This window comes from Hemicordylus capensis, chromosome 1, assembly GCF_027244095.1.
Source record: "Hemicordylus capensis ecotype Gifberg chromosome 1, rHemCap1.1.pri, whole genome shotgun sequence".
Lineage (NCBI taxonomy): Eukaryota > Metazoa > Chordata > Lepidosauria > Squamata > Cordylidae > Hemicordylus > Hemicordylus capensis.
In genome coordinates, this window is record NC_069657.1 from 195,045,117 (window position 1) to 195,068,964 (window position 23,848).

At 41.8% G+C, this 23,848-nt stretch overlaps 1 protein-coding gene across 11 annotated transcripts in view; it reads left to right on the forward strand.

Moving 5' to 3' along the window:
* Positions 1-22,891, forward strand: part of LOC128339600 (collagen alpha-1(XXVIII) chain-like) — a 78,091-nt gene extending 55,200 nt beyond the window's left edge. For 6 of the 11 annotated variants that reach the window (XM_053283786.1, XM_053283792.1, XM_053283795.1 and 3 more), the window contains 11 exons: positions 1,273-1,341; positions 1,793-1,861; positions 2,453-2,533; positions 6,079-6,114; positions 7,132-7,168; positions 10,348-10,905; positions 14,825-15,081; positions 15,476-15,566; positions 15,669-15,797; positions 17,632-17,823; positions 19,580-22,891. In XM_053283786.1, the coding sequence (XP_053139761.1) occupies positions 1,273-1,341; positions 1,793-1,861; positions 2,453-2,533; positions 6,079-6,114; positions 7,132-7,168; positions 10,348-10,905; positions 14,825-15,081; positions 15,476-15,566; positions 15,669-15,797; positions 17,632-17,823; positions 19,580-19,587 (1,527 nt within the window). In that variant the 3' untranslated portion in view covers positions 19,588-22,891. Of the gene's footprint in view, positions 1-1,272; positions 1,342-1,792; positions 1,862-2,452; positions 2,534-6,078; positions 6,115-7,131; positions 7,169-10,347; positions 10,906-14,824; positions 15,082-15,475; positions 15,567-15,668; positions 15,798-17,631; positions 17,824-19,579 lie in introns of those variants that run through there. The other 5 variants (XM_053283788.1, XM_053283789.1, XM_053283791.1 and 2 more) reach the window with 5 other exon arrangements.
* Positions 22,892-23,848: the final 957 nt, after the last annotated feature.

Consider the following 23,848-nt stretch of genomic DNA (forward strand, 5'->3'; position numbering starts at 1 on the left):
ACATCATCTCTCATCACTTCTATCTGACTCCATTCTTTAGCCTCCATCCCCGAAAAGCCTGCTTCAGGAACAGGTATATGCTCAGTATCCTCTGCCGTGAAGACAGACACAAAGAACTCATTGAGCTTCTCTGCAACCTCCATATCCTCCTTAATAATCCCTTTCACTCCCTCATTGTCTAATGGTCCAACTGCCTCCCTGGCAGGTTTCCTGCTTCTGATGTATTTAAAGAAGTTTTTGTTATTCCCCTTGATGCTAAATATTCCTCAGACTCTCTTTTTGCCTCCCTTATTGTTGCCTTGCATTTCTTTTGCCAGAGTTTGTGTTCCTTTCTGTTCTCTTCATTTGGACAGGCCTTTCAATTTCGGAAGGAAGTCTTCTTCCCTTTTATGGCTTCCTTGACAGTACCTGTTAGCCATGCTGGCATCTTCCTGGACTTAGTGATACCTTTCCTCCTTTGGGGTATACAAAATCTTTTTAATGTCTACATTAGAAATAAGTAATCTCAAAAATAACACACTTTGTTAATGGAAAGACTAAGACAAAAAGTTTAGCTAAGCCAAGTACTTATCAGTTAATGGCACAGATATGAAATAAAATGATACAGTTTTATGATTTATATATTACAGAATTTAGTGTATTCAAATTTGTTTAAAGTGAAATTTGACTATGTTAAATTCCGGAAATTTTGCAAACTAGAGTTTGTTCAAAAAGGCAAATAGGTATAGGGAAGGAGGGCTGAGAACTCTTTTCAAAGATAAAAGGGAAGGCTGAAGGTGGGGACAGAGAAGGAATAGGCTTCTGCAGCTTACTGCCTTCTTCCTGAACCATTTTTCAGGTTGATTGATTCTGGGGAGCCATCAGATGTTTGAGCTGGTAAACTGTTCTCTTGTGATTGGAATCAGGCTGGACTTTTCCCTTAGAACCCGATTTTAAAAAAACACCAAAAGCCTAGGTCAGTAGTTCACAAATCACTTTCACCAATGAGCTGTTAGAATAGCCAGGAGTAAGTAGTGTATGGGTTGTAGCTTAAGGCTACTATCCTAAATTTACTAGAAAGTTAAGTACCACAGATACTACTAAGTAGTATCCTTAGATACTAATGAGGATACTACTTAGTATATATGGCTAGAACCAGTTTGTGAGATACATTGACTTCAAAGAGCATATTTTTTTATCTGTCATATACTTCAAATGTGAAATTGTGATGGTATTTATCACAATTTGGGCAGGTGTTTGTCTCTAAGGGTACTATGCTCATTCTCCCTTCAGGGCAATGTTGGGCGACAAGGAGCACCTGGACCATTGGGACCTCCAGGTGAAGGTATCCAAGGACCAAAGGTATCAAAACATCTTGTATACTGTGCTCAGATGTTAGGGGGAAAGCTGACATTCATAATAAAGAAGCAATGGAGAAAAGATAACAACAGCAGCAGCAGCAAAAGATTAGATGACTAATAGAATCATAAAACTTATCCACCATGAGGTGAAATACATGTGGAATCCCGGTTTGTCAACCTGCATGTGTTCACTGTTCATGACTATATTTGATATATATCTAAAGTCTTCTAGTTCCATTACACTTTATTAAAGTTTCTAAATATTATTTTCAAGAACATCATATGTAGAACTCAGTCTGTATAAATAGATACAGTTGTGTCCCAATACAAGTTCATCTATCAAAAGATTTTCTTTTTTTTCTTGTTTAATTTGTACTTTTAATTATTTTTTGTAAACAATTAAGACTAATGCATGGTTTAAAAGCTCAATATTTTAAATTAATTATTATAAGGGTGAGCAAGGAATTCAAGGAATGCCAGGACCTCGCGGGCCTCCTGGGGAAGGGCTTCTTGGACCAAAGGTATGATATCAAAATGTAAACAAAGGAAGGGCTATATCACCAGCCCATCTGAATTCTCTGGTGTTCCTTGTAATCTATAAAGAAAAAATGAAATACCACAGTGTTAAGAGGATGGGGAAATATGTCATAATACTCGTTAATATTGTGGACTAACTAAAGTTATTAATAGAGTGAACAGTTTTGTTAGATAAGAAGTATCATGTTCCATTTGCCAGTTTGTTCTCAAAATGAACCCCCTAAATATATTTTACACTTCTGTATAATTCTCTATTCACATTTGAAATCAGATTGCCTTCATTTAGGACATTCAGGGGTGGTGTCAAAAGTTGGGCAGGTCAAGCATTGGCTGGGGGCCCATGCCTACCCAGCCAGGTCGACTCCTGAACCCCCAACATCGGTGGCAGTGGTAGCACAAGTCAACAAAGAGATTTGCACCACTACTGGCACAAAATTTCCCATTGGTGCCATGGTTTAGTGTTACATCATAATAGTCCCACAACTTTGTCTTTTCCAGCAATGTGTGAGATTTCAGACAGAAGTAACTCGATATCAATAAGTTGCTCTACAGATGTTATGCAATTTAATTTCAAGGGTGATCGTGGAGCTGCAGGTGAGAGAGGAAGAAAAGGAGAGAAAGGCAACATGGGTGATCCAGGTTCCGTGGGAGAACCTGTAAGTACTTCACCTGTATTACTGCCTTGTATTTAAACATACTTCTAAATCCCTACAGATATGTTCATTTTTACTATTAGCACTTGTTCCTAGCATATCATTGTAACTGTACATTAACATATTAAATAAACTTCTCATTTATAAAGATATCTATAGTTACATAAATGCTCAAACATTAAAATATGCATAGATTCTGGTTCAGAAAACCAAAGCAAATTGTAAGAAGATGTTACCAGACAATGGGAAACCTTCATGGATGGTATTCTGATGGTCTTCTTCCACATGCTAGTCAATAAACTAGCTATATGTTACAAGGGAATACCTTAAGGCGGACTCCCACCATCCCTGACCACTACAACTCCCACCATCCTTGACCACTGACCACTGTGCCTGGGGTGATGAGAGTCATAGTCCAACAAAAACTAGAGGGTGAAAGTTGGACTTTAAAGTATTATGGTCAGATTAAACAAGCATTCAAAGGCATACAAAAGCAACATGCTTTTATCTGGAAGTGTCTCTGCATTCACCCAAAACAGCCATGAGGTAATCAAAACCTAGGTAACCTAAAGAGTTAATGGGAAGTGAATCCTGTCCTGACTGACAGGCTGGTGAACTCCAGAGCTCACCCAATCAGCACACCAGGTGGGTGGGACCTAGAGAACTGTTGGGAGGAAGAGAAGAGTTTTTTTGTGAGAGAAGAAGCTGGCCGGGAAGCAGAGGAGGACATGCAGCTATAAAGGCTGGCTGCAGGAGAATATCTCTTCAGCAGGTCCCAGGGAAGCCAGGAGGGCAGGAAGCTTGAATCCTCTACTATGGTTTGGTGAGTTCAAGAAAAGGAAGCCAAGGCTTTTTGCTTTGGGGAGTCAGTCTAGGGGAAAGTCTGTTTAGTCAGATTTCATGTTAGACTTTGTTTCTTTTCTGTGCATTTGGTATATCCCTGATACTGTTCTAAGTGTGCTTTTGCTTTGTGATACACACATGTTCTTTGCAACTGAGTAACCATGATTTTTAAAGTATGGTACCCTAACATCATCTGGGGTGTTTTTAAAGTATTCTTGTGATTTACTGAGTATTTTTACCTGTAACTAAAAGCTGAGAAAGTTTCAGCCAGAAGCAGTCAGTCACATTTGAATAAAACTGTTTTTCTTCTTCTTCTTTGCATTTTATAAACCTCTCCCAGTGCGTTTTAACTCAGGAAAGGCGGGGCTGAAAAGGGTTTTACTCTGGTGCAAACACGTCTCAATTTGGAGCACAGCGATCAGTTTTCTCACCATGTATAGGCTTACACATGGAAGGTTTTTGTTAACTGTAAAGTTACTTTTGTCTTTCTTCTTTTTCTGTGTTTCTTTCCTGTTTCTGTTATCTTGGAAAAATAATAAAAAAAATTTTTTTAAAGAGAGAGACTATTTTGGCTGAACAAAGAAGCACTTCCAGTTGGAAGCACATCTATTTAGCATGCATTTGTGGGCCTTTCTGCTGTGTGTAGACTAAGAACCTTTAGGGGTGGGGGAAAAATTTGGGATTCTCCCTTACAGGATTTGTTAGAAAATATAATAACTGACAGTGATTGATTTCCAAAACCTTCTGTGTTTTAGTCCTGAGCTTTTCCACACACCCACCCACACCCCGAGTACCACCTTTCCGGGTATTGCTTTGGTGGGTACCACTGCCTCCACGGAGTGGAGGAATGGACAGCTCCCTGCACAGTTGCTCCTGCAGCAAGAAGGAAGGCTCTTAGGTTGCAACTGCCTCCTGAGCTCTCCTCCACTCTGAATCCTCCTCTTATTTGCCCAGCCCATGCCTCTTTTGAAGGGCGGGGCTGATGCACAACCACCTCTTGCTGCCACCCCAGCTATCTCTATTTCCAGCAAAGTTGGATCAGGCAGACGCGGCTCCCAGAGAGCAAGATTAACTACCATCCATCATACTTTGATACAATGATTGAAAGCCCTGCTTTAGTGTGTGTGCTGCTGCTAAAGTACAGAATACTCCCAAAATACAAACTACTGGCATATCATATTCAGCTGATGAAGCTGACTGCCAAAGAACAATTGGATGCATTTTCTTCAGAAATTACCTGGTTATATTAGGGATGTTTTAAAAGAATATTATAATGCACACTTACCAAAAAAACTGGATTTACTGCCTATCTGATGTGTAGGAAGACAATGAGCCTAAGCTTGTAATTCACAAGATTTAATCCACAAGCATCTGAATGCTTCTAGTATTCATTTAAGAAGCCAGCAGCCATCCTCCTAACAAAGTTGTCCAAAGCTACAGGTTCCCTAAAGGGCTAGTTATGCATTGCATAGTAATGTGTAAGAAAACCATTACAGTTTTTCTTTTCTTTAAGAGCATCTAGATCAGTGATCTTCACTATTATTCAAGCAGGGGTCACTTTGGTGCAAAAACAAAACCAAAGAACACCCTTAAACATGAGAGGAGTTTCCCACTGTGTTGACCTTCTCACTGCATTTTTCTCTCTGTACTGCACTTTTCTTTGTGCTTAGAGGGCCCTTTAAGAGTGCTCTATGAGGAAAACAATGGGAAGAATTACACTTCCCGGCATTCTGTGCACGCCTTCCAAGACATTACAAGGACTCAAAAGGGCTTCCTTTCCCTTAAATGAATCCCACTGGCACTGGGCAAAGCACAGCATTGCACAGTGGGAATGGTAGCCTCCGCATGGTACCAAGGGGTCTGTGCAGAGTTTTCAGCTTTGGCTTAAGTTTTGCATAGGCCCAATAAACAATCAGCCAGGGAGCCACACTTAGGGTTGGTGAGGGTCACCACTGGCCCCTGGGCCTTACGGTGAAAAAACACTAATCTCTAAATAGAACAGGCAGCTTACACATAATCATGGTAAGTAAGTATGAAAGATGCACCAGTTCCCACCAAGCATGCGGTCCCGCTTCTGCCACCACTTCCATAACAACTGAACCTGCCAGTGTCAGGTGGGGAATGTTGGTAACCCACATCAGCCCAACATTTGGAGCCAGACATTTGAATTCGGCTTGACAAAGTCAGGCTGAAGGGAATTACCAACACTCTTCACCTGACATTGGTGGGTTCAGATGGCCCGGGATTTCATGCTCAGTGGGAGCCAGGGATTCTTCTGTACTTACTTGCCACCATTATGTGTTAAATGCTCTATGTGTATTCTGGACACTACAAGAGGAAAGCTTGTGGAGAAGCAATTTAGAGCAGAGAAATAGCAAACAAATAGCAGGCTAGACAAGGAAAGCATTGAGCACCCCCGATGAATACTTCTACTCTTCAAAATTCCAGCCCCCTTTTAAAAATCAACAAAAAAAGTGCATGCCTTATTTCACATTTTAGCAATGTAGTATGTAGTTAACCCCTAAGCTTGCCTTTCTGAGAAAAGCAAGAAATATTTGTAGATGAACTGTATCCTAATATCTATAAGTGCAGTTATTTTACAATAGTTTGTACTGTAGCTGAAATGAATATTCAAATGAACCATTGAACCGCATCAAAGGTTATTGATGAATTGGGAATAACTAAAGTGATGATTGTCATTTCAGGGCAAAACTGGACCAAAGGGAGAACAAGGTCTAACAGTAAGCAAATAATATTTTGGGGAAATAGTGCAATATTTTGTATCAATCTCTCCATGTGCTGCTTGTTGTGAAAGGAAAAATCAATGTATAAGAGTAAGAAATGCATAAAGAGGGAGTACTGATATTTACCACATCATGATTTTGAGTAAGTTTTTTTGTCATTTTGTGGCAAATAGAAGGTAAGCACAGATAATATCTTGTCATATGAAGGGGCTCACAAATGGAATTTTGCAGGTCTGAGGAATTGGCTAATCACAAAGCATGGAGAAGAGATATAGGGGCTTAGTTGCTAATATTGCTTTGTCCTCAGCACCCACAGCTGACTGTTTGCTGTTTCACCTACATTGTTTCACCTACAAGGCTCCACAGCTGGGCTTTAGCCTACTCCTTTGCCTTAATACATCTCTATAAATGGGATGACAAAGACATCCTCTACTCTTGAGCAACTTAAAGCACAAAATGTTAATGTTTGTTCTCACATGCAGTCTTGCAGAAATTATTGCAGTGGAGTTAATCTTAGAAATGTGAGGTGCTTGCACTAAAAGGGGAAACATGTTTAGAAATGTGTTGCTACACCTGGTTGGAATTATATTCCATTGCCTAGGATCTAAACTTACCACTGCATTCACATAAACTCTTTCTTTTGTTCAGGGAAGGAGAGTTGCACTCACAGATGGTCCCCTTTCATAAATGCAGCTCTCCATCCTGAATGGAAGGAACTTCCACAAGCTCTGCAGTAAGTTTGGATCCAAGTCAGTGTGTACACATCCTATGAGTGCTTTGTATGCACTATTAACGTTTTCAAGCCAGGATGCACTAAAAAAACACTGATTGAATGGAATAATATTTCAGTGTAACTCATGAACTGAGTTACATGAAAGAAATTAGGAACTCCTCTAAGGATAACATATGTGTGGAATTTCAGATGCTCTTGGCAGAGACCATGCTTTAAAAGGCGGGAGAAAAAGCAGTTGTTAGATTATGTGTATGTACAATTAATTTTATTTTCTAACTTAGAGAGAAGATATCATTAAGTTAATTAAAGAAATATGCGGTAAGTTGTTTTTTTAGCAAACCTATCTTTCAGACTGTTAATATATTCTGACCCTTTACTCATCTCCCAAAGATGAAAATGTCTTCTCTCCCAAATGCAGAAACTGCAACTCCAAAAGAAAATTAAAAGGTCACTGATCATTTTCAGATGCCAAATTTACTTAAAGAAATACACATTTAAATTGCCGATTGCTCAGTACCCCAAAGGTGGGATGACAATGTTAATTTTAAATAGCAGGCACTCTGAAACTTAAGATAGAGAGGGTGACTTCATACAGTCACCCATAAATAAGTGGAAGTGGAGGTTCTCACAATGTGTGTGCACCTGGCAAGCATGTTGTCCAAACCTGTCAACATGCCCACTTACCAACTTCTGCCCAAGATTCTACCAAGACTCTCCGCCTGACCTCAAAACTTTTGAAGTTGGGCAAACATTCTTGGGAGAATCTTGGGCAGAAGTGGGTAACTGGGTGTGTTGGCAGGTTTGGACAACATGCCCACCAGGAGTGCACACATCACAGGAACTTCCAGTTCCCTCCTACTTACTTTGTGCATAAGAGTGATCATGCAAACAGAGGGGCAGCTAGGTAATTTTGGAGCCTGGACCTAGTGGGCTTACAGGGATCTCCCTTGCAAAATCAGCATCCTCTAAACAAACACACACACACACACACACACACACCATGGTTTCACACAGCATATTTGAGCACACAATTCCCACTGTTTAAAAGTTTACAACACATTCAAAAATTATTAAAAATCAATAGATAGACCAATCTGCTTCAGATTAAATATGCAGAGCCCTTCCATCCTGCCCTACATCTGTACCCAATTTCAAAGTCCTAGGCCAAGCCATTCCAGGAGATCTAAAGGGCTGGGCAGGAAAGTGGAGTACCTTCCCCCTTTTTTATGAAGGTAAAGAGCATATTCTTCCACATGGGGGTGGAATGATGGTGGGGGGGGTTAGTTCCAGAAGTTCTTGTAATCATCTAATTATCTGCCAAACCCCAAGTCATTTATAGGACTTTTTAAAAGCTTAATCCCCCCCCCCCCGTTATTAAAAATAAATAGATTGAGCAATCTGCTTCAAATTAAATATTCAGAGCCTTCACATTCTGCCCTTCATCTGTGCTGAATATCAAATCCCTAAGCCAGGGCATCTCAAAAATACATAAAGGGGAGGGAAATAACCCATGCAAGCCCCATGTAATCCCACCCACCTTGTGGATGGCTCCCACAATGAGGCAGGCACAGCAGACGAGCAGGCAATGGGAGAGGAGGCAGAGCAGAGGGCTTGCACAAGTCTAGGGGCTGGCAGCACTGCCCTGCTGCCTCCCAAGCTCAGCCCTCTGCTGCTGGGCAGCCTTCCATCCTATGCTGCTGAAAAGCCAAGAGGCAGGCAGAGGCCTCTGTGCTAGCCCTGACCACCTACTGAACAGCTAGCAAGTGGGGGAGCAGCAGCAGTCTCTCTCAATTATCAGCACCAGGCAGCTTGTGTGCGGGACATGGAGGAGAGGCATTGCAGAGCCTGCACCAGTGGCTGTCCGGGAAGAAGTTTCCCAGCACTGACCGCTGGTAGGCATACTGCTGGGGTCCTCCAGGAGTGCGGGGAGGCCAGGGCTTTGGACTTGCAACCAGAGGTCTGGGCCTAACGGTGCCTCTGCGTGCAAAGCCACCCAGCTTCAATTGGAGAGATTGTTGAGCCTGTCCAATTATGACTGTTCTCAGTCCAGATGCAGATACTAGCAGACAGCTAATTCTAGATCCCAAAATCATTTGAGATAGTCTGTGGAGCAGATAAGGCGTTTTTGTTGATTGAGTAGGAACTTGCCTCCTCCAGAGGCAAGAGATGGTTCATGATCTGGGGGTCCTTCTGGACTTGCGGCTCCTGCTTGAACAGCAGGTGGAGGCTGTGGCCAGGGGTGCCTTTACCCAGCTTTGGTTGGTTCGCCAGTTACGGCTTTTTCTCGACCAGCAGGCCCTGGCAACAGTAACTCATTAATTATTATTGTTATTATTATTAATAATAATTCAATTTCTATACTGCCCACCCAAAAATGGTTCAGGGTGGTTTACATAGAGAAATAACAAACAAACAAATAAGATGGACCCCTGTCCCCAAAGGGCTCACAATCTAAAAAGAAACATCAGATAGACACCAGCAACAGTCCCTGGAGGTACTGTGCTGGGGGTGGATAGGCCCAGTTACTCTCCCCCTGCTAAATAAAGAGAACCACCACGTTAAAAGATGCCTCTTTGCCAAGTTAGCAGGGGTTAACTCATGCCTTTGTTACTTCTTGTTTTGATTACTGTAATGTGCTCTACCTAGGGTTGCCTTTGAAAATGATTTGGAAGCTTCAACTAGTCCAGAATGGAATGGCCCACCTCCTCATGGGTGGCTGTAGATTTGATAGTGTCACACCTCTTTTACAGTCACTGCACTGGTTGCCTGTTCATTTCCGGGTCCGAGTGCTGGTTCTCACCTATAAAACCCTTATGGGCTTAGCACCTGTATATCTCCGGGGTCACCTTTCTTGGGCAGTTGTATTCCAACCTGTGAGGTCTTCTCAGCTGGCCCTCCTTAGTGTCTCTACTGGTGTAGTGTGTAGTGAGTGGTGCCAGGGCCCATAGGAGGGCCTTATCTGTGGCTGCCCTTCTTTGGAACACTCCCCCCCCCGATTCGTTCAGCCCCCTACCTGGCTGCTTTTAAGGCCCTTCTTAAGACCCACCTGTTTCGCCAGGCATTTGCCCTTTTATTATTATTATTATTATTTTAATTGGTATTGGTATTGTTGTTCACCACCTGGAGTCTTTGGAGGAGGTGGTATATATGGAAATTTTAATTAACAAACAAACAAACAAACAAACAAACTTGCACTTCCCCCAGCAATGCCCAAAGCTCCACTTCCCACTGTAAGTCTAGGATTAGCATCTGATGATTTGTACATTTCAGTCAATATGAAGTCCTCCATTGCAACCAAAAATTATCTTGCCCAATTCTGTTTCCTCCCCTACCATACTTCTGTCCTGTCCATAAAGAGTGCAAGGCATTCATAATAGCTATTTTATGTGATTTACTTACAATGTGGTGCTCATATACATTAAATATTGTGAAGGTTGACCAAATAGGTTGCTTTATCTTAAATATTTTGAATTTGGTTTGTTATTTTTCCTTTGCAGGCTGTGGTATTAAATGCAAGGAGATACCTATGGAGCTTGTATTTGTGATTGACAGCTCTGAAAGTGTTGGCCCAGAAAACTTTGAAATAATCAAAGACTTTGTCACTGCTTTAGTAGACAGAGTAACTGTAGGAAGAAATGCTACTAGAATTGGTCTTGTCCTCTACAGTCTGGAGGTTCGGCTTGAATTTGGACTTAATAGGTATACAACCCAACAGGATGTGAAACAAGCAATCAGGAAAATGTTATATATGGGAGAAGGCACTTACACAGGAACTGCCATCCGCAAAGCAACACAAGAAGGTTTTTTGGGGGCTCGAACTGGTGTGAGGAAAGTTGCAATAGTCTTAACAGATGGCCAAGCAGATAAGAGAGAAGCAGTTAAGCTGGACATTGCTGTTCGAGAGGCTCATGCAGCCAACATTGAAATGTACGCAATAGGAATTGTGAACACTTCAGACCCAACACAAGTTGAATTCTTACGTGAGCTGAATCTAATTGCATCAGACCCAGACAGAGAACATATGTACCTCATCGATGATTTTAATACTCTTCCAGGTGAGTGTATAACTCTGACCCTGAAAATATTTATCTATTCTTTAAGTTAAGACATCCAGTGTGCTTTGGTGCCTCCATTCAAAGAATACCCCTCACAGTGGCTAAGGTCTAGAAACAGGCACAATGGAGGTAGTGTGTCCATAATTTCAAAGCACCTCAGTGGTCATACATAACTGAAGTGCATATTTTACATATCTACCATCAAGCATTTCTGACTAGAAGGGAGACACAGGGTTGAGCAAAACTGCTACCAGTAGAAGTCACCTAAACACTATCACAACAGTATAGACAGGAGCAGATGCACTGTATGTAAAGTGAATACCATCTATTGCATACACTAGCTGAGGATAACAGGAACCTGGCATGCAGAACAGAAATTTACACTGAAGACACTGGCTGACTTACTAACGTGCAAAGTGTGTGCGCTTCGATTCTCTGTGCATATGCAGTGTGAGCCCTCGCACAACTCCCCTAGTCCTCTAGCACATGCACTACTGATCAAGAGCCCTAATACTTCTGAGTGCTGCCTGTGCTCCAGAAGTGCTCTGTAAGATCGCAAACACCCACTGACCCTCAGCAGCACATCTGTGGTCTTACTGAGTGCTTCCAGAGAGAGCTCAAATACATTAAGGCTCTTGCACAACAGCATGTGTGCTAGAGGACGGGGGAGGTTGTGTGGGGACTCCTGCTATGTGCCTGCAGATATTTGAAACATACAAGCTTTGTTAGTCAGGATGTCAGTCAGCTACTTTAAAAAATTGTTTTGTATAACTTGAGTTGTATCCATTTTATCAGTCTGATCCAAGTGCAGGGCCAGGCAAGGCCTAGAGAAAGTGAACAAATGCTTGTCAGATGGATAGGCCTCATACAACAAGTCTAATACAAACATACATTCTACAGTTTAGTGGAATTGGTTTAAATACACATTCACTGCATTGTGAAGCTTTTACTTTGAAGGACAAATAATGTATGTTCAAATGCCTTCCACTACACTTAGAATGTCTGTCTATAGGCATGCCTCCTTATCACTCATGGTCAATAAATAAATTGCTGGGACCCTGTCACTACCACTTCCTGGAACCATATCTCAAGGTCTTGTGGGAGCAAACAGTTTTTGCTCCTTCAAAAACGAAAGATTCAAAGCAGCTAGCAGCTGTTTGTGCTCATTGCCAGACTGCAGCTACTCATTCCCTCAATGCCCAGAAAACTCCTGGGATTTAATTAATCTCTAATCCACAGTTGTACATCCTGGTACAGCACTTCCATTCTAAATTAGCAATCCCTAATACAGGGTTAGGTAACTGGCTGCCAAGGGACTTCATACAGTATCCAGGGTTTTCCAGCTGGAATCCAGTGATCATCTGTTCCTAAGGAACCTCCTCTTACTTCATTCTCATGCCTTTGTGTGGCCCGCCTCTAGTGAACAACTTACCATTGGAAAGCAGTGTATCTGTTATTTGGTTAAAAACTTTAACCAAAGCTAAAAGCCATGTGTGTAAAGCTCCCTGCTTGCCTATATACTGGGCCAGCTTTTTACTGTTCTTGGTTTGTGACTGGCCCAGTATATAGGCAAGCAGGGAGCTTTACACACATGGCTTTTAGCTTGCATCACCTCTGGAATGGAGGATGTGAGCCCACATATCAGCTGGATTTACCCTGAAGTCCCTGTGAGCTATCAGGGAGCAATACATATGTGATTCTGCTTTCCCTCAAATTACTGCTGCACATTCTAGCTTGGCTCAGATTATGACTGGGGTTAAAAAATCTTCCATTTGCGGCAGCTTTTGGGGTGAAATCCAAGCTTTCTGGTATGCCCCGCCACTTCTTCCTTGATGTGTGTTGGGATCATTGCCAGTAATTTGGCTTTTTTGCAAATTTACACTGGTCACCATAGGAACATAGACTTTACATATGCAGATATTGTTGGAGGATTCATGGAAGCTGATGTAACCTGAGCCCTTTGTGCATGAGCCTGCATTTCCCTTCATCGTAGAGAGAAAGCAATGATTCTTCCTTAAACTCCTATGGCCTCTTAAATGGTCTGGGGTGGGGGTGGGGACATGAGGTGGTGAAGGCAGTCACAAAGGCAAGTTCATTATAAAAACCAGCAAAGATTTGGGTCAGATTTGGCAGGATCAGGTTAAACATTCTGTTTTTTGATTCGGCTGCTTGGCAGCTTGTCTCGCCAGTCTTCTGTAACCAACTGTCAAACTAACAAAAACAAAAAAGGTCTCTCACCTCCTCCTCTGGAATGTGATTGGTTGGCAAAAAACCCCGAAGCAAGATGTGGGAATGCACACAGGAAAAAGGTCTGCAGGGATTGCGGAGAGGAGCCAACCCTATGTGAACTGTCCATTTCATCCCCCAAATTAAACATCTGTGAATCTGCTGCGAAGCAGATTTGCTCTTCAAATACCCTGTGGCATGAAGGCATGTCTGAATAACTTCCAGGAATTAGAAGCCAGGGTGCAAAAGGGGAGAATACTAATTAAACCTCTGTCAACCTGGGCATAGAATGAAGAGACACTTTGTAACAATGTAACACTTCACAATGTAACACTCTGTTCTGTAGTATTAGTAACTAGTGGTTTTGTAGCCCGTTGGTTAACGGGCGCTAGTGGAGCTCTGCGCTCCAGACTTTCGCCGCCATTCCCTCTCCCGCCACCCCCCGGCGCCCAGGGCTCCGGCCGGGCCCGCCACTCACCGCCGCCCGCGGCTCCGGCTGGGCCCGCCACCCACCGCGGCTCCGGCCTGGGCCACCGCTGCCCGGGCCCACCGCCGCATTGTTTTGTCTGCCGCCTCGTCCGGCGGCCATCCTGGGCAGCCAGAAGCGGCCGCCCCGAAGAAGCCGGGTAAGTGGTGGCACGGCCAGGCCTCGGCCATGGCTCTGCCGCCTCCTCGGCCGCGCCGCCTCCTCTGGCCGAGGCGGCGGCTTTGCCGCCGCCTCGGCCAGTGTCCCCCGCCGCCGCTTACCCGGCTTCTTCGGGGCGGCCGCTTCTGGCCGCCCAAGATGGCCGCCGGGTGCTGGCGGTCCTGCCTCCCTGGCTCCTTCTGGCCATGCGCTTCGCGCATGCCCAGAAGAGGCCAGGGAGGCACGGACACACGCTTGGTGTCCGTCCACGGACGGACACCAAGCCTTTTATTAGAGAGGATACAAATAAGAATTAGAATTATGGGGCAATCCTAAGACTTGCTGCACTAGCAAATAAATGCTTAGAACAGAATGTACAACTACTGCACCAGCACAACACCATAAAATCTGACATGCAAGGATATTGCACTTGCTTTACAAACCAGATACGTCATAAATAGTTGTGCTGCGGTGTGCCAGAGGTGAAGAAAATAAGATTCCAAAGGCTACATAGACACCAAATAAATAAATAATAAAAATAGTCAAGCACTTTTAAGACTGCTTATACGTAGCACATCTAGACTGGAAGCTCAAACCATGATGTGGATCTCAACGATAGTTAGCAAAATTTCATGGTTGCCAAGATTTGGGCAATGGTTGCCATGATTTCATGGTCCCCAAGTGTCAGAGGGCCCTTGGCAAGATGGTAAGTAAAGTGTGCCATCAAGTTGATTTCGACTCCTGGTGCCCACAGAGCCCTGTTGTTGTCTTTGGTAGAATACAGGAGGGGTTTACCATTGCCTTGTCCCACGCAGTATGAGATGATGCCTTTCAGCATCTTCCTATATCACTGCTGCCCAATATAGGTGTACCAACAGGGATTCAAACCGGCAACTGCTTGCTTGATAGTCAAGCATTTCCCTGCTGAGCCATTAGGTGGCTGTAGCAAAGTTATTTTATGTTTGTTGAAAACTTGGTAAAATACTTACACATAATCTTATTTGTTGCCCAACATTTGCATGTTTTCAGCATATTACATTTTGTGGGTTTTTTCCTTCTTTTTTAAAGCTTTGGAGTCTAAACTTGTAAACCAGTTTTGCGAAGATGAACATGGCGCCTTAATATATAACCGCATTGGAAATGGAGGAAGCATAAATGGACCGTCCATTCACTCAGTATCTTCTTCACATTACGTATTGCATACAAACAGTAATAATGGACCATCAGTTTCATCAAAAGGATATGAAACATCTGTGAAAGAGGTTTCCATAAATCTTGGCCAGCTTTCTGAACCATTAATCCCGGTACACATTAGAAAAAACTGGGTATTTTCTGAATTCCCCTTTCTACTTGCAGTAATGGGTTGCCCTTAAAAATGTTGTCTAGAGACTGGGCGTTGCAGCCCAATATTTTGAATCTGAATATATATTCTTATTGTACATCACTGTTAGATATAAAGTTATGCCAACAAAGGATCAAAGTTAATTCCAACACGTTTAACAATATTCATGGTTCTATAGCTCACGGAAATGTTATTCCAAAATTATGGGCTCTAAATACTATTCTTACACATGAAATTTGGGTCTTTGAGTATGGAGATAAAATTGAGGGGGATTGTTAAACATCTGTGTAAGAATGAGGAGAGATGCCCTTTACTGATCGAAGGAAACATGGTTAGTTCATAAGAATTTAAAACTGACAAAACTGAATTTGTTTCAGGCTAAAGAATCACCCAGGATATTTCGTAATGAATATCACATGGAACCTGATGGAGATGATCTCCCATCTTTGTCTCCAGTAAATACCAAAGGTAACAATTTTTCATCATTTTGTTGATTCTAATGGGCCACATCTTACAGACCAGAGAAAAACCGTTTCTTAAATGTTCTCTTTTTAAAATTATATCCTGCAGTAGTTCCATCAGTATTGCCATCATCATCTTCACCACCACCACCACCACCGCTGCCATCTCTATCAGCAGGAAAAGCATTCTCATCTTCTAATTCATCAGCTTCTTCCATAGCACCTACACCAAGACCAGGTTGTTACACACATCAACGTTCTACATTTTTCCTTTGTGTATACATATAAACTTAAAATAAGTAAACAAAGTCTAATTATGTGTACAGTCAATTTTATATTTGCATAATTTAGTAACGCTGCAGTCTATAGGAAAGCAAATTGATCAAACTCATCATTTTAGAATCCTAGTCATGATACTCTGGCATATGTGGAAACAATGGCTGACATCCTGACTAAATTTACTCAGAAGTCCCATTGAAATTAAAAGACAAGTTAGGTGTTCATTGTATTGTGGTAACTCATAGCCAATTCATACAGGCATTTCTGAGATGTAACAATCATAAGAGAAAGATGACATGTACTCTGGCAGCTTCCACATTGGGACTGATCTAGCATCTATATTATTATGTGCCGAAGTGCACTGAAAATAAATTTTTAAAATAGTCTAGAAACAGGGAGAACAGAAGAGGCAGGAATCACTTTTTTTACTTTGTGTAGTCAGAGTGAAGTGATTTTTTATCCCTGGTTGTTGTATGAGGTAAGCAAACTCTTTGGGTTGGATCATATGTAAAAGCAAGTTCCTGCAGGGAAATTACCCCACTTCTCCTCTTGACAGCAGTGCCCTAGACCCTCTGGAAAGCCTCTCCAGAGAGTTGGGAATACTCCGGAACAGGATAGAATGAGGTGGAGGAGAGTATCTCAGAGCATATGAGGAAGGGAATATCCCAGAAATCAGGCAGAGGCACCAGACTCCAGATCTCACCTCCCTAGGGAGGACTGGACTGTCATGCTATTCTCAGTGGCTACAATGGTGGCCACCAAGGTTTTTTACAGTGCCTTCAGTGCTACATGCATGGGACTCTGCTTTGGCGCAAGAGCATTGTGGGTGTAAAAAATGGTGGTCAGCAATGAAGATGCCAAGAGGAGCTTTGCTATCACTTCCACCTTGTTGCAAAGATGAGTCCCCTCAAAGGTTCAGAGGTGCTTTGGTGACAAAGCAGTAGTGGTAGCAGAGCTGTTCTTGTGGCCACCACCTTTTCCTACCCATCATTCCCCTATCCTATGAAGCAACCCAGTCATGTGGTGTTGGGAGTTAAAAGTGCAAACATCAAGAAGAACTTTGCTACCATCTTGCCAAAGGCCCTCAAACTTGGAGACAACCAACCATAAAATCATGGATTTTGCTAGCCACCATTTAGAATCCACATCATGGTTTGAGCTTCCAGTCTAGGTGTGCAACAGGCAAGCCATGTCTTAAAGGTTTTTGACTATTTTTATGTATTTTAAAAAATGAATACCCTGCCTTTCTTAAAAGAGTTCAAGGAGACTTACAAGAAACATTTAAAGGTACAATATTAAAAAAAAAAACCCATCACCATCATAAAATGCATAAAAGCAAATCCAAAGTAACCTTTCTTCCCCTTCAGCTCAGGAATCAGAGTGAACCTCAGATGTTCACTCCCATTTACATTGTGCCTCTTAAGGCAAAGCAATGGCCTTAATTGTGGCTTGTTGATAGTCTGTGAATTCATAATAAAATCAGACCAGAATTAGCATAAACTGTGATTTGCAAAATAGCTTCAAATTGTGGTTTCAGATTCCGGTTTGTCACCCCCCCAAACCATGGTTTTGGGCAGGCTCAGATTCAGGCATTGAAACAAACCATGGCATAGTCAAATAAACTATGGCTTTATGTTACATTTGAATCCAGCCTTAGACCCGGTATTCTATTTTTAATTCTTAAGCCTCTGGCACCAATTCTATATATTTAACTTCAAACGTGTTTAATTGGAGGTCTATTGCCACAATTATTGTTGTAAAAGACAATGAGAATGATATTTGTTTGTTTTTAGAAAATATGCTGAATCCTCCACAATGTAAATTAAGACTAGATCAAGGTCCATGCCGTGTGTATATAATAAAATGGTATTATGATAAGCAAGCCAATTCTTGTGCTCAGTTTTGGTACGGTGGCTGCAATGGAAATGAAAATCGCTTTGATAGTGAAGATGACTGTAAAAAAACCTGTGTATTTTTCCGTGGAGGTAAGAATCAATAACCATTTTTACAGTTAAAACTATTATACTATTATTACCAAGAATATTTAAATACTGCTTTTCGAAAAGAAAAAAAAAGTCCCCAAGGTGGATACAAAAAAGAACCACAGGAAAGTGATGATTCCCCATCCCCAAGGGGCTTGCAAACTAAAAAGAAACACAAGGGATACACCAGCAACAGCCACTGGGAGTGGCATATGCTGGGATGACTAGGCAAAGGTTGCTCTCCTCCTGCTAAATAGCCAGCCCTTAAGAGGTACCTCTTTGTCTGGTGAGCAGGGGGTAAATCTTTTGAATTTTCTGAAAGCAAGCTATGCTGAAAGTTAAAACAGTCCCAATTATCCAAGCACTTAAGGGCTTCATGAGTGCTGAGATCCAGAAGGCACACAGTGGCTGGAGATTATTATCTGGCAGCTCTCTCTCTCCCCCACCCCCAAGCAGGAACTCTGGAGGAAGGAGGAGTTGTCTCTGTCCTTTGGGTCAATGCCTTCAACATGCTGAGCTGTCCTGTTAACTTCTTCTCATCTTCCCTCCCCTCCTTGCACAGCATACCTGGACAGGATAGCTTTCACTTCCCAAATCCTCCAAGCAAGTGGGCATTGCGAGCTCCTCCCCTGGCACTGGTGGCAGTCCCATTTCCCCTCATTATCTCCTTCCCTTTTTAGCTTGCCATACAAGTGAGTCCCCTTTACCACCTCCTCACTGCAAGTCTCACTCAAGCCCCTGCAGGTCTCATAGCTAAAATGTGGTGAGGGCTGTAAGGTAGCAAGGAATCATTGCAGTAAAGCCAGGCTTTAAGATTGGGAAAACAAAGTCTCCTTTGTCAAGTTGTAAATTCTTATGTTATTGAGGTCTTCGACCTGGCTCACCAAAACCAGAATCAATTCTTCTAAATAACTTCTGAAGAATATATATATATATATATATATGGAGGTCTCAAATCAAATATTTTTAAAAGCACAGCCAAAACATTAATACAGGTAGCTTAACATGTTTAGAAGGAAGAACTAATTTCAAAAGAATAAGGGGAAACTGCCTTAAGTACACATAACTGGCTACTAAGTTATAGTCATTGGTCCTGATCTAATGTGTGTAGCTTATATATGCATACAAGTGATAACCTGGATCAGGCTTTATCAAGGCATTTTCCCACGAAAAACTGCCCTTGCTGAACTCCCAGGCTGGTGTAGGGTAAAAGGCAGTTTGGATATTCAATACAGGGAGATGCTGAAACATCATGATAAGCCCATTTTTAAGAGAGGTGTTTTGGTTTTTATACTTTGTTTCTAATAGATTTGTATTTGCAAATCTCATTTTAATTGGGTCTTGCTTTTAACTGAATTTTATTTATTTATTTATATAGTTGTATTGTCTTTTGTGAGCCACCCTGCGCAGTATTGCACTGGAGGGGGTGGGACAAAAAAAGTTAATAAAATTTTTAGATTAATCATGATGGATCTGGAACTCAGCCATTGCTGATTAGTGGCCATGGCTTTTAATTACATTATCAATTTTTTCTTAAGACCAAATGTCAGCAGAAAATTTCCAAAGTGATTAGAGCAGATTAGTGATTAGAATCCCTTATAAATGGGATTCTAATAGCTCACTGGGTTACATTAGAAAAGTAGTTATATTTATAATAACTGGAAGTTCCTAAGTAGGTTTAATAAACACCGCTGGGTTTAGTTTGTCTTGACAAAATGAATTTATTGGTTACAATTACATAATTTGCCCTGTTTTACAGATGTCTGAAGAACAACGTTAACAGAGATGTCCACTAAGGAGAAAAGAAAAAACTTTTTTGCCAAGGGAGGAGAGATTTTTATGCATATATATAAAGATCTTTTTATATTTTGAAATTACTTGGTTAACAAAAACAAAAATTGCTATTGTCAAACTACTTATTCCAGTGTATTCCTACCGAAACCTGTAGTACAATCTATAATTCTATTTCTGAAGCTGAAAGATTATGTGCAGATGCAAACTTAAAATGCATACTGCAGTCACACAGATTGGGTTTGGGGCTAAAATAAAATGTCATACTTTGTAGACTGGAAAAAAATGGAGTGGGTGTCAAATATGCCTCTACAGCCCACAAAAGAGCAAATGCTCCATTCTCAAGGGCCAATAAGTAGCACAGCTCTTGCTGGAGTATGAACATACCCACTTGAAGTAAGCTTACAGTAGCCCATGGTTCATGAGAATCAGATGATTCGGAATTGGAGACGACAACTGACATGTGAGTTGCAAGAGAGAGCTGAAGTGATCAAAGGTGGGTTCTGCTAAAGATCCAGTAAGAGAAACTCCAGCAGGGGGAGCTCAAATCAAATGTCAGTGGGGCATGTGCTTATTGTGATCCATTTCTCTCACTCAGCTTCACAAACCAGATTACTGTATTAGGAGGAGGAGGAAGGGATGTAGCAAATATGCAAACCCACCTGGTAAGCAGAAGCCAGGAGCAACAGCTGCATGCTAACCTGGCTGTGAGCAAGATGCCCAGCAAAGTAACCTTGAAGAAGAGTGCATATTCCAGCACATTCAAAAAGGATCAACACACTTCTTGCCAATCTTCTGACTCCCAGAACCTGTTAGCTCCTTTACAGCCTAATCCTTTGCAAATTTAGGTGCGCCACCAAAGGGCTTTCAGTGGATTAAGTTGCATCTCACTCACATAAAATCAGGCAGACTACCAACTTGAAGTTTGCTAAATCCACTCCAGGAGCTTTGGGAAGGTGTGGAACTTTGAGCAGCATCCAGACTAAGTTGCCCAGAACTACTACTCAGGAATTACTCTATAGATCTACTTAATTTCAGGAGGACAACTCAGGAATAATTTACTTTGGATGCTGCCCAGCAAACAGGGATAATGATCAGCCCTTTCAGGAAAGAATTGGTTAGCAGAAGTGCTTAACCCTGCCCATGCCCACCTTGTAACTGCGCCACTGAGGTAGGCTTCTCTCCAGTTGGAATTACCTGAAGTTCCATAGCCCGCCCCCCACAACTGGTGAAAATGATTAAAAATGGATGGAGCATGGTGTTTGCAAGAAAGAACTAGCAGGTAGAGGGAAGAGTTAAGCACTCTCTTTCCATCTGCCTCTGCAAGAGCTTGTTTTATGAGGGAAGCATGAGGTTAGGAACCCTGTATTTTCCTTGCAACACTTTGTTCCCTTTTAGGTATCTAGGAAGCTGCCCTGGTTCTAGGTTTCCCAGGAGCATTCCCAGATGGCAGTTTTACTAAAGGGCAGGTGTGTGTTCACAAATCATCTATATTTACGCCCAAGTCCCTGCAAGCTATTGGGGAGCACTCCACACATGATTTGGGTTTTTTATTACACATTGGAATGTAGCCTGATTTATGTCCAGGGTAAAAAAAAATCCGCTTCTTGCAGTGGTGTTTTTGGGGAAATTCAAACTTGCAATAAAGCCTCGCAGTAAACCTGTGTTAAAGCTTGTTGTCTAGGAAAGCTACAGGAGATGTTATAGATTGTATGGGAGGGTCTCCGAACTATTGCAATAGGGGTGCAGCACTTTAAGAGTGGTTCCTCCTTTTTCCAGGCACATACACAAAAAGCCTCTCCACAATTATTACAAGTTTTTGTTTGTGACTATTCTGGAGTAAGTGGTTTAGAATCGTCATTTATGTTTGAATTTCCAATCTCAGGGACAGAAATCAGATATGCATAAAACAATGGACACATTTACTTGGATTAAGCATCACTGGACAAAATGGAACTTCCTTCACAATTATTCCTTCTTGTATTACAAGTGGAATAAGAAAAACTTACAACATTAGCAAAGAACAACTAGCATCATTTTTATCACTTTGAAAACTAATTATTCCATAACTTCGGGAATGTTATATGCCTCCTTTTGATACAAACTGTCAGTTTTCAGTTATCATAATTATATCATGACAAACTAATAGTGAAACACCCCATAGTGTTCTAATTATGCCACCCCTTGATGAGAACTAAGATACGTTTTCTGTCTCAAAATAATTATTATATTAGCTTCCGGGCGGTGGGAGGAAAGAGAGAGAACAATATTGAATTATTGTATGATGAGAGAAAAGAGTGCAAAACGCTGACACAGATATTCAGTCTGTGAAAGACCTTAATAAAGCAGATGAAACCATAATGAAGCCCATGATAGTGTCCTAATGTGTACACCATGAAGTGTCTAAGCAGTACTTACTTATGCTATGATGGTTCTTGATGCAATTAAATAAATGTGACTTCTGACAGCAGCCCATAGCTAAAATGGGATAACACCTCTTCTCCACAAAGAATTGTTATGAGACCATGTCACGACGATGATTCAGAAGTTATGTGACTTCAGTTCCTATCCCAGACATACTAGTTCATTACCAAAACTATTAACAACTTCTTCTTTTATGCATGGCCTTCAAAATTAACATACACAGTCAATGCTTTGGACAAAGGCCTTGCATACTGGCTCATAAACTAGTTCATCTATGGAACAATTTTTGAATTTTTACAACTGTGGATTTCAAATGCTTCATAGGTGTGTGTTGTTGTTTTAGCCAAAACAATGTCATTCCCTTTACTTGTAGACACTGGCACTTGATGAAATAGATGAAAGTTTTTTCTTTAATTACAACAGAAGTCATATGTCTGATCAGAAGGCTTACCAGTTTAGACATGGTGCTGTGTGTTAATATTAGCATGCAGGAAACATGCCTTGCAGCTAAACACCATTAGCTGCAAGGCATGTATGAGATGCCTAAATAAACTGCATAGTAATAAGGTTCAATCCTAAAGCTTGCTGAGTCAGCAAGTGAGTGACTAAAAAGGTGTGCACTGTATAGCATCACAAAACCATGATGTTGGCCAGTGTTACTATGATGGTATGCTAGCACTGCAAGCAGATACATTAGTACAAATTAGAAATGGGGTGTTAATTTCTATTAATAATGTTAAATGCAGCATAGGCCCTTAAATACCTTTTTGTTTTCCTGGTTTTTTGCAAGAGCCTCGTGTATATCTGCATTAAATGTGTGAGATGTATTTTCGTTTATTAAATATATAAACTAGAAGACTTCTGTTTTTTCTATGCCAGCCAAAAAAATCTGAGAATTGTGTTGCAAAATGCATGTCTTCTCTCACCATGATAATTAAAAATCAGAGTGTTCCTTTTCACCAGGTCTCATGTGGAAAGATTTTAGAACTGAAAGTAATTTTTTTTAAGTGGAACATGATCACCTCTTTTCAAGGAGGAAATGTGATGAGGGCCATGTACTTGTTCAATTCACAGTATCCCTATGGCCATACAACTTTTTCCAGTGTGGAAAAGCAGAAACATACCATTCTTTGATCCAATATAACATTCAGAGTAGATCCACAATTGAACAAATTTGTGCAATGAATACAGGCAGCCACTAAGAGAATTTCCTATTTAAATCATAAATTCCCCATAAGAATCAATGGAAAACTAAAAGATATTAAGAACTCCTGAATGGTTGGGCAAAAAGCTCTAAAATTTCACATGATGCTCCCAGGGGCATAGGAACCATGGAACAAGGAGGGATTATTGTTCTCTGGCCACCAGGGTTTGGGGGTCCACCAAGGCACCCCCAGTACCCTGGACATCCCCTTGTGCCCCCCACCAGCAGGTAAATGAAGCACTGGCTGGTTGGGAGCACGAGGCACACCCTTCTTCCCAGTCAGTGTTTCCCAGCCAGTGTTTCAAGAAGCTCTGCTGGGGCTGATGGGCCCTATCCTCAGCATTGGCCCTGCCCCCATATGTCTGATGTCAGATGCAGGGGGCGGGGGCAATGTCCAGGAGAGAGTTCATTCGGACCCTCTCCCATCCATCCCCAGTCAGCATTTCATTAAAACATTGGCTGGCTGGACTTTTTCTCCCAGCACAGCCAGTGTTTCAATGAAACAGTGGGAGCTCCTTTCCCTGCCTCCTTGAGAAAGCAGGGAAAGGAGCTCCTAGCCAGCTATTCCACTAACAGCTGACTGAGGAAGGGAAATTCTGCTGGGGCCGA